At 44.4% G+C, this 16,291-nt stretch overlaps 1 protein-coding gene across 1 annotated transcript in view; it reads right to left on the bottom strand.

The window, feature by feature from the left end:
* The window catches only part of slf2 (SMC5-SMC6 complex localization factor 2), a 107,814-nt gene that overhangs the window by 42,928 nt on the left and 48,595 nt on the right, over nt 1-16,291 (bottom strand). The window contains exon 4 of the mRNA XM_070876488.1: nt 14,253-14,298. Coding sequence (XP_070732589.1) covers nt 14,253-14,298 — 46 coding nt within the window. The remainder of the gene's footprint in view (nt 1-14,252; nt 14,299-16,291) is intronic.

Genomic DNA, 16,291 nt, shown 5'->3' with positions numbered 1-16,291 from the left:
TGCTTGAGGGGCTGAATGGTCCCCTCCTATGTTTCTTTTTGTCAATTATTTAAGTAAAGTTTAAAGTTAAGGAATGAAATATAAACCAGAAAGGTACCATTTCCAAAGATTTCCTCATTCTCTGCAATCACTTTCTCCTGCACCAATCATAGAAACTTACAGCACGGAAGGAGGCCATTTCGGTCCATCGGGTCCATCGTGTCCACCCCTCAATTTTATACACCTCAAATGTATCTCCATTTCACGAGTCTTTCTCTGGAGCTGCTGTTAATTGTTTGAGGTTATAGAACAACCCAGATTTGTGTCAATAATAATTTTCAAGTCTCAGATCCATTTGCTCAAATCATAGTCATCTTTATTATACGATAAATCCTGTGATGCTACAGAATCCGAGAAGATAAGCAGAAACCACGTTTTAAGTGCCAGAGTTGACTCTCACTACCCAAGACCGACTTCAATAAAATGACAAATTTACATCACAGAAGGAGGCCATGTCAGTGCCCGATGAAAAAGAGCTCTCCAGTCTAATCCCACTTTCCAGTTCTTGGTCCGCAGCCTTGTACGTGACGGCACTTTTAAATGCGGTCAGGGTTTCTGCCTCTACCACCCTTTCAGGCAGCGAGTTCCAGACCCCCACCACCCGCTAGATGAAAAAAAGTTCTCAATTCCCCTCTAAACCTTCTAGCAATTACTTTAAATCTATGCACCCTGGTTGTTGACCTCTCTGATGAGGGAAACAGGTCTTCCTATCCACTCTATCTAGGCCCCTCATAATTTTGTACACCTCAAATGAGTCTCCCCTCAACCTCCTTTGTTCCAACGAAAACAACCACAGCCTATTCAATCTTTCCTCAGCTAAAATTCTCCAGACCTAAAGCATAGCATTAACCCAAGGGATGCATCAATGTGCTCCTCTTGACTTGCATAACCAGGAGATTTTCCAAGTCCTTCTCCAATCTTTCAATAGGCAAACTGTTCACACTTTAGTAAGACAATGTGAAAACAAAACACAAAGCCATTTTATTTCTCATAAGTAAACATACCAAGCAAGAGTGATAATCGGCCCAACTTAACACAACTTGTTTTGCATAATACAAAATAATGAATATGTTAACCTTCCCCGAATCAGTGCGTTATCTTGTCTGACAAACAAAAATAATCCTGCATCCTAACCGAGTCTGAGCCAAAAAAAAGTCATGCGTGTTTACAACCCGAAGGGAAGGGCTATACCAGATAAGCCTTACTGATGGTAAGTCCCTGGTCCCAGTCTAACACAATGAGTTTAGTGATTACCTAGAGATATTGGGGCCAGGGACTCCCCAACACAATGGAAAGTGGTCCACATTGTCCACGGCCACGCCGTGGATCTTGATGACTGGAGGGGTGGGGGGCGGGCGGTAGTGCTGTGTGGCAGGGTCAGGCTGGTGGAGGACCTTTGTCTGACGGATGTTTAGTTCACTCCTTGATAAAATGCCACATCCCCACCAACTCCTGGGAGTCCCTGACCAAAGACTGCCCGAAGTGGAGGAAGTGCACCGGGAGAGCACTGAGCACCTCGAGTCTGCCGAGAGCATGCAGAAAACAAGCACAGGCAGCGGAAGAAGCGTGCGGCAAAACAGACTCCCCACCCACCTTTTCCTTCAACGACTGTCTGCCCCACCTGTGAGACTGTAATTCCCACATTGGACTGTTCTAAGAACTCAGTTTTAGGGTGAAAGCAAGTCTTTCTCAATTTCGAAGGACTGCCTATGATGATGAACACAATGGGTGCGAGGTGACTAAAAAAGCAATAAAGAAAGGGAAGATAGATTACGAAGGTAAACTTGCGCAAAACATAAAAAGATAGTAAAAGCTTTTACAGATATATAAAACGGAAAAGAGTAACTAAAGTAAATGTTGGTCCCTTAGAAGATGAAAAGGGGGATTTAATAATGGGAAATGTGGAAATGGCTGAGACCTTAAACAATTATTTTGCTTCCGTCTTCACAGTGGAAGACACAAAAACCATGCCAAAAATTGCTGGTCATAGGAATATGGGAAGGGAGGTCCTTGAGATGATCACTATCACTAGGGAGGTAGTGCTGGACAGACTAATGGGATTGAAGGTAGACAAGTCCCCTGGTCCTGATGAAATGCATCCCAGGGTATTAAAAGAGATGGCGGAAGTTATAACAGATGCATTCGTTATAATCTACCAAAATTCTCTGGACACTGGGGAGGTACCAGCGGATTGGAGAGCAGCTAATGTAACGCCTCTGTTTAAAAAGAGGGGCAGGCAAAAGGCAGCTAACTATAGGCCGGTTAGTTTAACATCTGCAGTGGGGAAAATGTTTGAAACTATCATTAAGGAAGAAATAGCGGGACATCTGGATAGGAATAGTGCAATCAAGCAGACGCAGCATGGATTCATGAAAGGGAAATCATGTTTAACTAACTTACTGGAATTCTTTGAGGATATAACGAGCATGGTGGATAGAGGTGTACCGATGGATGTGGTGTATTTAGATTTCCAAAAGGCATTCGATAAGGTGCCACACAAAAGGTTACTGCAGAAGATAAAGGTATGCGGAGTCAGAGGAAATGTATTAGCATGGATAGAGAATTGGCTGGCGAACAGAAAGCAGAGAGTCGGGATAAATGGGTCCTTTTTCGGTTGGAAATCAGTGGTTAGTGGTGTGCCACAGGGATCGGTGCTGGGACCACAACTGTTTACAATATACATAGATGACCTAGAGGAGGGGACAGAGTGTAGTGCAACAAAATTTGCAGATGACACAAAGATTAGTGGGAAAGCGGGTTGTGTAGAGGACTGAGAGAGGCTACAAGGAGATTTGGATAGGTTAAGCGAATGGGCTAAGGTTTGGCAGATGGAATACAATGTCGGAAAGTGTGAGGTCATCCACCTTGGAAAAAAACAGTAAAAGGGATTATTTTTTGAATGGGGAGAAATTACAACATGCTGTGGTGCAGAGGGACCTGGGGGTCCTTCCCAAAAAGTTAGTTTGCAGGTGCAGCAGGTAATCAGGAAGACAAATGGAATGTTGGCCTTCATTGCGAAAGGGATGGAGTACAAAAGCAGGGAGGTGTTGCTGCAACTGTATAAGGTATTGGTAAGGCCGCACCTGGAGTACTGCGTGCAGTTTTGGTCACCTTACTTAAGGAAGGATATACTAGCTTTGGAAGGGGTACAGAGACGATTCACTAGGCTGATTCGAGAAATGAGGGGGTTACCTTATGATGATAGATTGAGTAGACTGGGTCTTTACTCCTTGGAGTTCAGAGGGATGAGGGGTGATCTTATAGAAACATTTAAAATCATGAAAGGGATAGACAAGATAGAGGCAGGGAGGTTGTTTATCCCTCAATAATCTTCTCCCAGAGAGTTGTGAATCTGTGGAATTCTCTGCCCAAGGAAGCAGTTGAGGCTAGCTCATTGAATGTTTTCAAGTCAAAGATAGATAGATTTTTAACCAATAAGGGAATTAAGGGTTATGGGGAGAGGGCGGGTAAGTGGAGCTGAGTCCACGACCAGATCAGCCATGATCTTATTGAGTGGCGGAGCAGGCTCGAGGGGCTAGATGGCCTACTCCTGTTCCTAATTCCTATGTTCCTATGTTTAGTGATTACTGAGAGTGTGTGGGGCCAGGGACTCCCCAACACAATGGGTGTGAGGTGTTTAGTGATTACAGAGACAGGCTCACAAATTGCTTATTGTTTTTGCTCTTTGAGAAAACTTTGTTTTTTTAAAAAAAACTTCAGAATACCCTATTACTTTTTTCTTTAAAAACTATCCTTTTCCAAATCTTTTCTGCCGAAAAATGGTCAAAAAATCCTAAAATTTGATGTTCTTCAACTTCAGAAATTCTCCAACCAACAAGAATCTCCAACACAAAAGCAAAATAGGATGCTGGAATCTGAAATAAACACAGAAAATGCTGGAAATCACAGCGGGTCAGCAGTATCAGAAGATGCTGCCTGACCCTCTGTGATTGCCAGCATTTTCTGTTCTTATACAAGAGTCTTTTCAACTCAACAGCAGACCTGGGGCCCAAAATTGATGAAATACCACCACCGCCCATTTCTCAGTGGTATTCTGACGGTACGAGGTTTTCTACCGCCAACATACCGTTAAGATCGAGGACTGCTAATTTGGTGACCTTTTTTTCAGGCGGGAGTGGTATGTAGCGGGCGGCAGCAGGCATTGTAGTTAATCGAGATCGATCTTTTTCTCAATCGCGAAAAGAACGGACTTCTGCGCATGCGCAATTTTTTTTCTTTCTTTCCTCTCTTTCCCCCCCCCCCCCCCCTCACCACCGAGGTCATATTTCCCACAATTTTTTAATAGCTAATGGTCTCTATTCTGAGGACTTCCAACGATTAGATTCATGCCAGTTTTCTATGTTCAACATTGGGGTGAACAAGAGCCCAGTCAGCAAAATGACTGCAGCAACAGAGTAAAAAAAACTTGGAAGGGAAAATGATCCGTGTGGAATCCTTTTGTAAATTTAACAGTGACGGGGGAGTGGAGGGAGTTGTTTAATCATCGATTTGAAAGGGCCTTGAATGACAAACTTTAAACTGGACAAAGAAAACAAAACAGAAAAATAAATTCCAGTTTCTGAGGACGCTAGATACTAATCTTAAGCAGCCTTTCATCAAATGATCCAGTTTCCAAAATGGTGTCCATACCGTTCGCTTAAGATCGGGTAAGATCAGGCAAAACCTGCTTTTTCAGGGCGGGTAGTATTTAGGTCCGGCGGTAACTGGATCTTAATGATGAAATTACAATTTTGGGCGGTATTTGGACCTTAAACGATGGGCGGACAGTATCGAATACCGCCGGCGGTAAATGACTGATGAATTTTCCATCAGAGATATTTGTATTTGGTCCAGTTTCTTCTCCTTGAACCACAAACTTGAGACCAATCTACATAAATCTTTCTGCAAAAAATCTCTTGCCTTAGAGGCTCTTGCAATTCCCAATTTGGCATTATTAGAGCCTAAAGGTTCAGTAATACCTGGATACTCGTAACTTTAAAGAAAAAATGAGCAGCATGCCTTAGTTGGAATTCTAGCATTTTGAAACAGAGCTCTACCACTATCCAATTATTTTCAATACAAGCAGCAACGTGTATTTACAGATCACCCTAATGTAGCAAAATGACCCAAGATGCTTCACAGGAGCCTTAACAAAATTTGACACCGACCCACACAAGCAGATATTAGGACAGGTGACTAAAAGCTTGGTCAAAGAGTCAGGTTTTAAGGAGCGTCTTAAAGGAGGCGAGGCAGAGAGGTTTGGGGAATAAATTCCAGAGCTTAGGGCCTCGACAGCTGAAGGCACGGCCGTCAATGATGGAGTGATTAAAATCGGGGATGCACAAGAGGCCAGAATCGGAAGAGCGCAAAGATCTTGGAGCGTTGTGGGGCTGGAGGAGGTTACAGAGATAGGATGGCACGAGGCCATGGAGGGATTTGAAAACTAGGGATGAGAATTTTAAAATCGAAGCATTGCCCAGCCGGGAGCAGATGTAGGTCGGCAAGCACAAGGGTGCTCGGTGAGTGTGACTTGGCGCGAGTTAAGATACGCACCGCAGAGTTTTGGATGAGCACAAGTTTATGGAGGGTGAAAGATGGGAGGTCAGCCAGGAGAGCATTGGAAGAGTCAAGTCTAGGGGTAACAAAGGCATGGATGAGAGTTTCAGCAGATGAGCTGAGGCAAGGGCGGAAACACACAAGATCTGGGATTAGCATCTTGCTTCTGAATACTCTGAGCAAAATTCAGCTGTGTTCCTGCACACAGGCTTATACCAAACAGCACTAATATTCTACTGAAACCAAGTGTATTCACTTGCTCCTACAAGATGTGAATTCGTCAGGAAACAAACCAGCCTAACATCCTCTGCACAATGCAAATCAAAAAAATGTAGACTTCGAAGGGCAAAGGCCCAGAGTGCAGAATACCATCAAGTTTGAATAGAGTAAGATAAATGAGGAAATCAGGAAGTGGCAACCAGATGACACTATCCTCGAGTATCAATAGTCACAGGAGTAAGGAGCTTTGCAGCTTTCAGGTCCTGGCACACAATGAGTAGGATAGGGCTCGAGAGAAAGTCGGGCTTTCATAATCATAGGCAGTCCCTCGGAATTGAAGAAGACTTGCTTCCACTCCTGAAGTGACTTCTCTGGTGGCTGAATAATCCAATACGAGAGCCACAGACTCTGTCACAGGTGGGACAGATATTCGCAGAGGGAAGGGGTGTGGGGGACTGGTTTGCCGCACGCTCCTTCCGCTGCCTGCGCTTGACCTCTTCACGCTCTCGGCATTGAGATTCAAAGAGCTAAACACCCTCCCGGATGCACTTTCTCCACCTAGGGCAGTCTTCGGCCAAGGACTCCCAGGTGTCAGTGGTGATGTCGCACTTTATCAGGAAGGCTTTGAAGGTGTCCTTATAAGGTTTCTGCTGCCCACCTTTGGTTCGTTTGCCATGAAGGAGCTCCGCATAGAGCATTGCTTAGGGAGTCTCGTGTCTGGCATGTGTCTGGAATGTGGCCTGCCCAGCGAAGCTGATCCGAGTGTGGTCAGTGCTTCAATGCTGGGGATGTTAGCCTGGTCGAGGACACTGATGTTAGTGCGCCTGTCCTCCCAGGGGATTTGGAGGATCTTGCGGAGACATCGTTGGTGATATCTCTCCAGCAACTTGGTGTCTTCTGTGCATCGTCCATGCCTCAGCCATACAGGAGGGCAGGTATCACTACAGCCCTGTAGACCATGAGCTTGGTGGTAGATTTGAGGGCCTGGTCTTCGAACACTCTTTTCCTCAGGCGGCCGAAGGCTGCACTGGCGCATTTAAGGCGGTGTTGAATCTCCACATCAATGTCTGCTCTTGCTGATAAGAGGCTCCCGAGGTATGGGAAATGGTCCACGTTGTCGAGGGCCGTGCCGTGGATCTTGATGACTGGGGGGGCGGTGCTATGCGGCAAGGACAGGCTGGTGGAGGACCTTTGTCTTATGGATGTTAAGCGCAAGGCCTATGCTTTCATATGCCTCGGTGAATACATCGACTATAGCCTGGAGTTCAGCCTCAGAATGTGCGCGTGCGCAGACGTCGTCCGCATACTGTAGCTCAACGACAGAGGATGGGGTGATCTTGGACCTGGCATGGAGCCGGCGTATGTTAAACAGCTTCCCACTGGTTCTGTAGTTTAGTTCCACTCCAGCTTGTTGACTGTGAGGTGGAGCATGGCAGCAAGGAAGATTGAGAAAATGGTTGGAGCGATGACACTGCCGTTTGACATGGATTGGGTCTGTAATGGATCCGTTGGTAAGGATCACTGCCTGCATGTCGTCGTGGAGCAGGCGAAGGATGTTGACAAACTTTTGGGGGCATCCGAAACGGAGGAAGACGCCCCATAGACCCTCACGGTTGAGTGTCGAAGGCCTTTATAAGATCGAAAAAGGCCATGTAGAAGGGCTGGCGCTGCTCCCTGCATTTTTCCTGCAGCTGTCTCGCTGCAAAGATCATGTCCATTGTGCCCCATAGGGGACGAAATCCACACTGTGATTCCGGGAGGAGCTCCTTGGCCACAGGGAGAAGACAGTTGAGGAGAACTCTAGTAACAACCTTCCCAGTGGCTGATAGCAGGGAGATTCCCCTGTAGTTGCCGCAGTCGGACTTGTCCCCCCTTTTTAAAGATGGTCACGATCACTGCATCTCATAAGTAGGGCTTTATAGAGCATCGAGCTGTCAGGTGGAAATTAAGTGGTTGCCAACAAGTAAACAGCTGCTTAGAGTTAGTTTTATCAATGGAGGCGTGAACTCAAAGGTTAGAGGAGATATGGGACTAAGAATGTTGATAAAGAAGGACTACCAGCAAAAACAAAAGATAAGGGTTGCAGCTGCTGGTTAGAATGGAGATGAGAAACTGTCTTCAATGTTAAAAAATTGATTAGGGCCAGCCATAGATCATAAATCCTTTTTAACTTCCCCAAGACTACAAGTGCCACATTGAAATATCCTAAGTGTTGTCTGTTTTGAGGAGGTCAATTTCAACAGTTTAGCGTGTTACTATGAGACAATGAGAGTTATGAAGTTAAACAACTCAAAAGCAAATTTCACATGTCAGTTGCTATAGTTGTGCTGGCATTGAAGACTGAAATATGAAACCTGCTCAAAAGCAAACCTGTGCCATTTCACCGAAGTGTCAAGATTTAAGCAGTCACATTGCTTGACTAGAAACGATTAAACTGTTTTCTTTGTTATTGAAATGTGGGGGGGGGGGGGGGGAGGAAAGAGAAAACATGTAAAAAAAATTCCCAATGAGTTACAAATTGTCACTCACAAATAACTTTCAAGAACTAATAAATGAGACCCATTATTGAAAATCCTGTGTGACTCTCCCCTCCGCCCCCACAGGATCTGAATGCACTTCTATTATCGTGAGTCAGAGAGACCTGGGAGGTTTCATAGTTGATCTGTGTTTGGTGAGCTGATCACAAGGTCAGGGAAGCAGTGGAGATATAACTGGCCTGATATCTCTGGGGTTAAGAGAAGGGAAATGAAAAGCATAGCTAGAGTTACCACTTCTGATCACAATGTGCAGGTCCCTGCTGCTTCAAACCTGTGAATGCAAGGGAAAGTCAAGATTGGGCTCAGCTGTTAAGCCCCTACAAGATCAAATAGCTAGCTGATGCACGGAGTCCTGACCTACATTAAAGAATGGCAACGTGGGCAAGCGGTCAGATGCAGCTAAACCCCAGCAGGAATCAGAACAGAGAAAAAAATCCCGTGCACAATACTTGAAAGTCACGCACTTCTTCGACTGTTTCAATAAACTCGGAAAGATTTTTTTTTTATTGATACGGGATCAGTGTCCTAAAAATATTTGCAAAACATTATAAACATATCTGTATTTTAAAACTACAAGTTGTCCTTTCACATAGTAGCAGTTGTGTTTATGCCTTGCGCATCTAACGCGCTGAGGTTTAGTGCACCACCAGATGATTAACCAACTAGAGATAACTATTAAAGGTGTCTATCAACTGCCAGGTGCTGCTTGTTCAACATGATTTTCACAGCACTCTTACAGCACATTAGATTAGAAAAGAACTTGCCTTTCAAGACCTCAGAACAACAACCTATTTATATAGCGCTTTTAGAAACATAGAAAATAAGTGCAGGCGTAGGCCATTCGGCCCTTCGAGGCTGCACCACCATTCAATAAGATCATGGCTGGTTATTCCCTCAGTACCCTTTTCCTGCTTTGTCTCCATACCCCTTGATCCCTTTAACGTAGCAAAACACCTCAAGACGCTTTACAGGGCATTATATAAAACAACATTTGACAGACACACAAGGAGATATTAGGGCAGATGACCAAATACTCGGTCAGAGGGGTAGGTTTTAAGAAGTGTCTTAAATGAGGAGAGGTAGCGGGGCGGAGAGGGAATTCCAAAGCGTAGAGACTTGGCAGCTGAAGGCACAGCAACTAATGGTAGAGCGATTAAAATCGGGGATGCTCAAGAGGGCAGAATTAGTGGAGTGCAGATATCTCGGCAGGTTGGGGAAGAGATTAGAGATAGGGAAGGGCGAGGCAATGAAGAGATTTAAAAACAAGGATGAGAATTTTCAAATCGAGGCCTTGCGTAATCAGGAGCCAATGCAGGGCAGCAAGCACAGGAGTGATGAGTGAACGAGACTTGGTGTAAGTTAGGACACAGGCAGTAGAGTTTTGGGATGATCTCAAGTTTACGGAGGGTTGAACATGGGAGGGAGTGTGTTGGAAGAGTCAATTCTAGAGACAATTCTAGAGACAGCCAATAAAGAACTACATTTTTTTTTTGTAGTATCGTCACTTTAGTAATGTAGGGAAACGTAGCAAATAATTTGCACACAGAGCAAGATCCCACAAACAGCAATGAGATGACAGCCAGGTAATCTGTTTTAATGATGTTGGCAGAGGGATAAAGATTGGCCAGAATTCCCTGCTCTTCTTCGAATAGTCCAGCTGGCAAGGCAGATAGAGCTTTAGTTTAACATCCCATCCAAAAGGCAGCACCTCTGGCAGTGCAGCACTCTTTCATAGTCTCATCACCGAGAGCTTGCAGAAATCAAGCGCAGGCAGCGGATAGAGCGTGCGGCAAACCAGACTCCCCATCCAGCCTTTCCCTCAACGACTATCTGTTCCACCTGTGACAGGGACTGTGGTTCTCGTATTGGACTGGTCAGTCACCTAAGGACTCATTGAGAGTGGAAGCAAGTCTTCCTCGATTCTGAGGGACTGCCTATGATGATGACTCTTTCGGTCAGTCCAAGTACCTGCTCAAGTCTCTGGAGCGGTAAGCATGCTATCACGAAGCCATATCTAACATGTAAACATAAAATAGGTTTACTCAATATCCGTCTATTTGGAATGAGTCCAAAATTGCATCACTACTTTGTGAAGCATTTCAGAAATCCTCGTAACAGCAGTCAACAACACTTTAGTACTAAAGGGGAGTTACTCCCCGGTATCCTGGCCAATATTTATCCCTCAATCATCACAAGAACAGATCAGGTTATCACACTGCTGTTGCTGGGAGCTTGCTGTGAGAAAAATGGCTGCCATGTTTCCCACATTGCAATAGTGACTACAGTCCAAAAGTACTTCATTGACTTTAAAATGCTTTGAGACGTCCAGTAGTCATGAAAGGCGCTGTATCTTTCTTTACTTTCTTTAAAGATCCAACATAGAAGAGAGAATTAAGCACAGGTGCAATTTGCTCTCGTCAAACTCCACAGGTTCCCTTCTGATATTTCCATCAAGGTCTCTGTCTTCTTTGCTTAGTTTTCAAATCCCTCTATGCTCTCACTCTACTTTAACTCAACCGTATTTCCCAGCTATACACGCTCATCAACAATGAATTACTGCTAGTCTCCCCAATTCCATCAATCTTTGAGGCATGGTACCTTGTTTTGAAACTCCCTCCCCAAACCACCATTTTGCCATCTGTGGCACATCTTCCAAAAGCCCCCTAAAAACATAATTCTTCAATCGTGCTTTTGGTTTTTCTCCAGATCCCTCCCGCATTTTAATTTGTGCAAATTTTGGGCTGGTTATACCACCGCTCGCCATCCAATCTGACCATCGGAATGTGAAAGGTGCAACTATTTACAATCTATATTAACGACTTGGAAGAAGGGACCGAGTGTAATGTAGCCAAGTTTGCTGATGATACAAAGATGGGAGGAAAAGCAATATGTGAGGAGGACACAAAAAATCTGCAAAAGGACATCATGGACAGGCTAAATGAGTGGGAAAAAATTTGACAGATGTGGAGTATAATGTTGGAAAGTGTGAGGTCATGCACTTTGACAGAAAAAAGAAATCAAAGAGCAAGTTATTATTTAAATGGAGAAAGATTGCAAAGTACGCAGTACAGCGGGACCTGGGGGCACTTGTGCATGAAACACAAAAGGATAGTATGCAGATCCAGCAAGTGATTGGGAAGGCCATTGGAATCTTGGCCTTTATTGCAAAGGGGATGGAGTATAGAAACATAGAAATTTACAGCGCAGGAGATCATTTCGGCCCATCGTGTTCATGTCAGCCGACAAAGAGCAACACGGACCTCGGTCAGCAGCTCCAAAGGTTACATGTAAACCTATGAACAATGACGGAAAGGCAAAAAGCACCCAGCACAACCAGTCTGCCTCACACAACTGCGACATCCCTTATACTGAAACATTCTATAATTCACCCCAACTGGAGCCATGTGATTTCCTGGGAGAGGCAAAAAACAGATAAAAACCCAGGCCAATTTAGAGAAAAAAAAATCTGGGAAAATTCCTTTCCAACATATCCAGGCAATCTAAACTAGTCCAGGAGATTCTGCTGGCCGTATTATATTCCCTGCAGCACTTACCATTATATCTGCGCCGTCCAACCAAAGGTCACCCAGTCTAATCCCAATTACCAACTCTAGGTTCGTAACCCTGCAGGCTGCTGTACTTGAAGTGCCCATCCAACCATCTCTTAAGTGGTGAGGGTTTCTGAATCCTACACTCTTCCAGGCAGCGAGTTCCAGATCCCCGCAACCCTCTGCATAAAGAAGCCACCCCTCAAATTCCCTCTAAACCTTCCACCAACCACCTTAAAACTATGTCCCCTCGTAATAGACCTATCCACCAATGGAAATAGACCCTTACTATCCACTATGTCCAGACCCCTCAATATTTTATACACCTCAATGAGGTCTCCTCTCAACCTCCTCTGTTCCAATGAGAACAAACCCAGCCAATCCAATCTGTCCTCATAACGAAGATTCTCCATTCCAGGCAGCATCCTAGTAAATCTCCTCTGCACTCTCTCTCGTGCAATCACGTCCTTCCGACAATACGGCAACCAGAACTGCACGCAGTACTCCAGCTGTGACCTAACCAAAGTATTATATAATTTAAGCAGAATCTCCCTGCTCTTATATTCTATGCCTCGGCCAATAAAGGCAAGCATTCCGTATGCCTTCTTAACCACCTTATCCACCTGGCCTGCTACTTTCAAGGATCTATGGACAAGCGCTCCAAAGTCCCTTTGTTCATCTACACTATTAAGTGGCCTACCGCTTAGTGTATACCCGTTCCTTATTAGCCCTCCCAAAGTGCATCACCTCACACTTCTCTGAATTAAATTCCATTTGCCGCTGCTCTGCCCACCTGACCAGTAGATCGATATCCTCCTGCAGCCAGACTTTCCTCTTCATTATCAACCACACAGCCAATTTTAGTGTCGTCTGCAAACTTCTTAATCATACTCCCTATATTTAAATCTAAATCGTTGATATATAACCACAAAAAGCAAGGGACCCAGTACTGAGCCCTGCTGAACCCCACTGGAAACATCCTTCCAGTCACAAAAACATCCATCAATCATTACCCTTTGCTTCTTACCTCCAAGCCAATTTTGGATCCAACTTGATACTTTGCCCTGTATCCCATGGGCTTTCACCTTCATAACCGGTCTACCATGTGGGACATTATCAAAAGCTTTGCTAAAGTCCATATATACTACATCGTACGCATTACCCTCATCGACCCTCTTGGTTACCTCCTCAAAAAATTAAATCAGGTTAGTCAGACACGATCTTCCCCTAACAAATCCGTGCTGACTGTCGCTAATTAATCCTTGCCTTTCCAAATGCAGATTTATCCTGTCTTTCAGGACTTTTACCAACAATTTTCCCACCAGAGGTTCGGCTGACAGACCTGTAATTACTCGGTCTATCCCTTTTCCCCTTCTTAAACAAGGGTACTACATTAGCAGTCCTCCAATCTTCCGGCACCATGCCAAAATCCAGAGAGGACTACAAAATGGTCAATGCCTGTGTTATTTCCTCTTACTTCACAGGAAAGTCTTGCTACAGCTATACAAGATATTGGTGAGGCCACACCTGGAATACTGCGTGCAGTTTTGGTTTCCATATTTACAAGAATATACTTGCTTTGGAGGCAGTTCAGAGAAGGTTCATTAGGTTGATTCCAGAGATGAGGGGGTTGACGTATGAAGAAAGGTCGAGTAGATTGGGCCTCTACTCATTGGAATTCAGAAGAATGAGAGGTGATCTTATCGAAACGTGTAAAATTATGAGGGGGCTTGACAAGGTGGATGCAGCGAGGATGTTTCTACTGATGGGGGAGACTAGAATAAAGAGCCGCCCCTTTAAAAGTGAGATGAGGAGAAATTTCTTCTGAGGGTTGGAATTTGCTGCCTCAGAGAGCTGTGGAAGCTGGGTCATTGAATAAATTTAAGACAGAGATAGACAGTTTCTTAACTGATAAGGTAATAAGGGGTTATGGGGAGCAAGCAAGGAAATGGATCTGTGTCCACGATCGGATCAGCCATGATCGTATTAAATGATGGAGCAGGCTCGAGGGGCCGCATGGCCTACTCCTGCTCCTATTTCTTATGTTCTTATTCCATGGCATACAACTTTGGTATATCCGTATGATATGCAATCAATATTTCCAACTTTTAACCTTGCAGTCAATGGCTCATGATCTGCAGGTTTTTTTTTAAGGTTGAGGACAAGCCAGAAGCAGATCCCCAGTATAACTTTCCAGAGCAACAGAGTCTTGCAGATGTAAGTTTTACATGAATCTAGTGAACATTTTATAATGAGCTCCTGTCACAATTTTTATAATTCAATTATTAAGACACTTATACAAACACGCCCAAGTAAAACCAACTCTAGATTAGGTCGTGATTGACTCAGGTACCTGTTAATGATGTTGAAGGTAGAGAATATACTCTCTTCAAGTTGCCCTGCAAGACACCAAGAAATAGAAGTCAGTGGCACAAAATGAGATATAATACATTAGAGCGAGCCTGAATGTTAAAAGTCAAGTGATCCTAGTCTTACAACGGTTACAAAGCCGATTTTAACCCCTCTCTTTCCCCTTCAAAAAAGGAAACACAATGAGGAGCTATTTTTCAACACACACACAAAGGCTTAGTTCTGTCAGGTGCTTAAATGTTTAGCTATCCTGAAAATACTGAACAGGTTAAAATTAAACAGAAACCCAAGTTGGTGTTAATTATTTTGCTTCTGTAATTTACTGAGGGACTGGGAATGGCACATACTCCAGTCACCTGAACTTCAATTACTACTGCAAAAATATTTTACCTCACTGCAATGGTGTATATTTTGAAATACTTTGGCAAGGAGTGATAGAGGGGCCGTTTCTCCCTTTCCTTCTCCCCCCCCCACCCCACTGGATAGCTGCACGCCAGCTTTAATATTTGTGCCTTTCTGTCCAAAAATCTACGAGCTAGAAATTCAAGTTATAAAAAAGTATGGCTTTGGAAATAGTACTTGTCCACAATTTATAGCTTTAACCCAGCAAGATTTTCAAGATGGTAACCTCAAAGCCTTTGAAATAAAAACCATTTTGCGTAACATTGGAGAGCATTAAATAAGCCAGAATAAAAGTAAAATTCGACTTGTAATTTTCTTAAAAAAAAAGCCTTGTACACTTTATATAAAAGAACACTCTGTTGGAAGGCCCTGAATACAGCCCACTGGCTGCACAACTCATTGCATCTACATCCGCAAGATCCTGCAAATCCACGGAGGATAGACGCACCAACGTCAATGCTCTCGATCAGGTCAACATCCCCAGCATCGAAACACTGACCACACTCGACCAGCTCTGTTGGGCGGGCCACATAGTCCGCATGCCTGACACGAGACTCCCTAAGCAAGCGCTCTACTCGGAGCTCCTACACGGCAATCGAGCCCCAGGTGGGCAGAGGAAACGTTTCAAGGACACCCTCAAAGCCTCCTTGATAAAGTGCAACATCCCCACTGACAACTGGGACGTCCTGGCCAAAGACTGCCCTAAGTGGAGGAAGAGCATCCAGGAGGGCACTGAGCACCTCGAGTCTCATCGGCGAGAGCATACAGAAAACAAGCGCAGGCAGCGGAAGGAGCGTGCAGCAAACTAGACTTCCCCACCCACCCTTTCCTTCAACCACTGTCTGTCCCAGTGATAGAGACTGTAATTCCCGTTTTGGACTGCAGTCACCCGATATCTAGTCCTCTTGATATAAAGGCCAACATTCCAATAGCCTGTGTGATTATTTTCTGAACCTGTTCATGACGTTTTAATGATCTATGTACCTGGACCCACAAAGTCTCTTTGGACGTCCACTGGTTTTAGCTTTTCACCATTGAGAAAGTACCCTGTTCTATCCTTTTTAGGTCTGAAGTGGATGACCTCACATTTGCTTACACTGAAATCCATTTGCCACAGTTTTGCACATTCACTTAATAGCCCTTTGTAATTTTATGCTTTCATCCGCACTGCCTACATTGCTGCCTCTCCGTCATCGGCAAATTTGGGTTTATGACTTTCTGTGCCATCATCCAAGTTGTTCATTAATATTGTGTATAGCTGAGGCCCCAACACAGCTCCCTGCGGGACACTACTAGTGACATCCTGCCAATTTGAGTACCTATCCATTATCCCTACTGCCTGTCTCCTGCCGCTCAGCCAATTTCCTAACCAGGTCAATAATTTGCCCTCAATTGCGTGAGCTTCTACCTAAGTTAACAGTCTCTTATGTGGGACTTTATCAAATGCCTTCTGGAAGCCCATATAAATAACATCCATAGACACTCCCCTGTCCACTACTTGATGATGATAATGATGATGATGATGATGATGACGACATTCATCACCTCTTCAAAAATTCAATCAGGTTGGTCAGGCATAGCCTACCTTTCACAAATCCATGCTGGCTTTCTCTGATTAAC

Source organism: Pristiophorus japonicus, chromosome 3, assembly GCF_044704955.1.
Source record: "Pristiophorus japonicus isolate sPriJap1 chromosome 3, sPriJap1.hap1, whole genome shotgun sequence".
Classification (NCBI taxonomy): Eukaryota; Metazoa; Chordata; class Chondrichthyes; family Pristiophoridae; genus Pristiophorus; species Pristiophorus japonicus.
The sequence above is the reverse complement of the archived record's forward strand: the minus strand, read 5'-3'. Positions and strand labels throughout refer to the sequence as shown.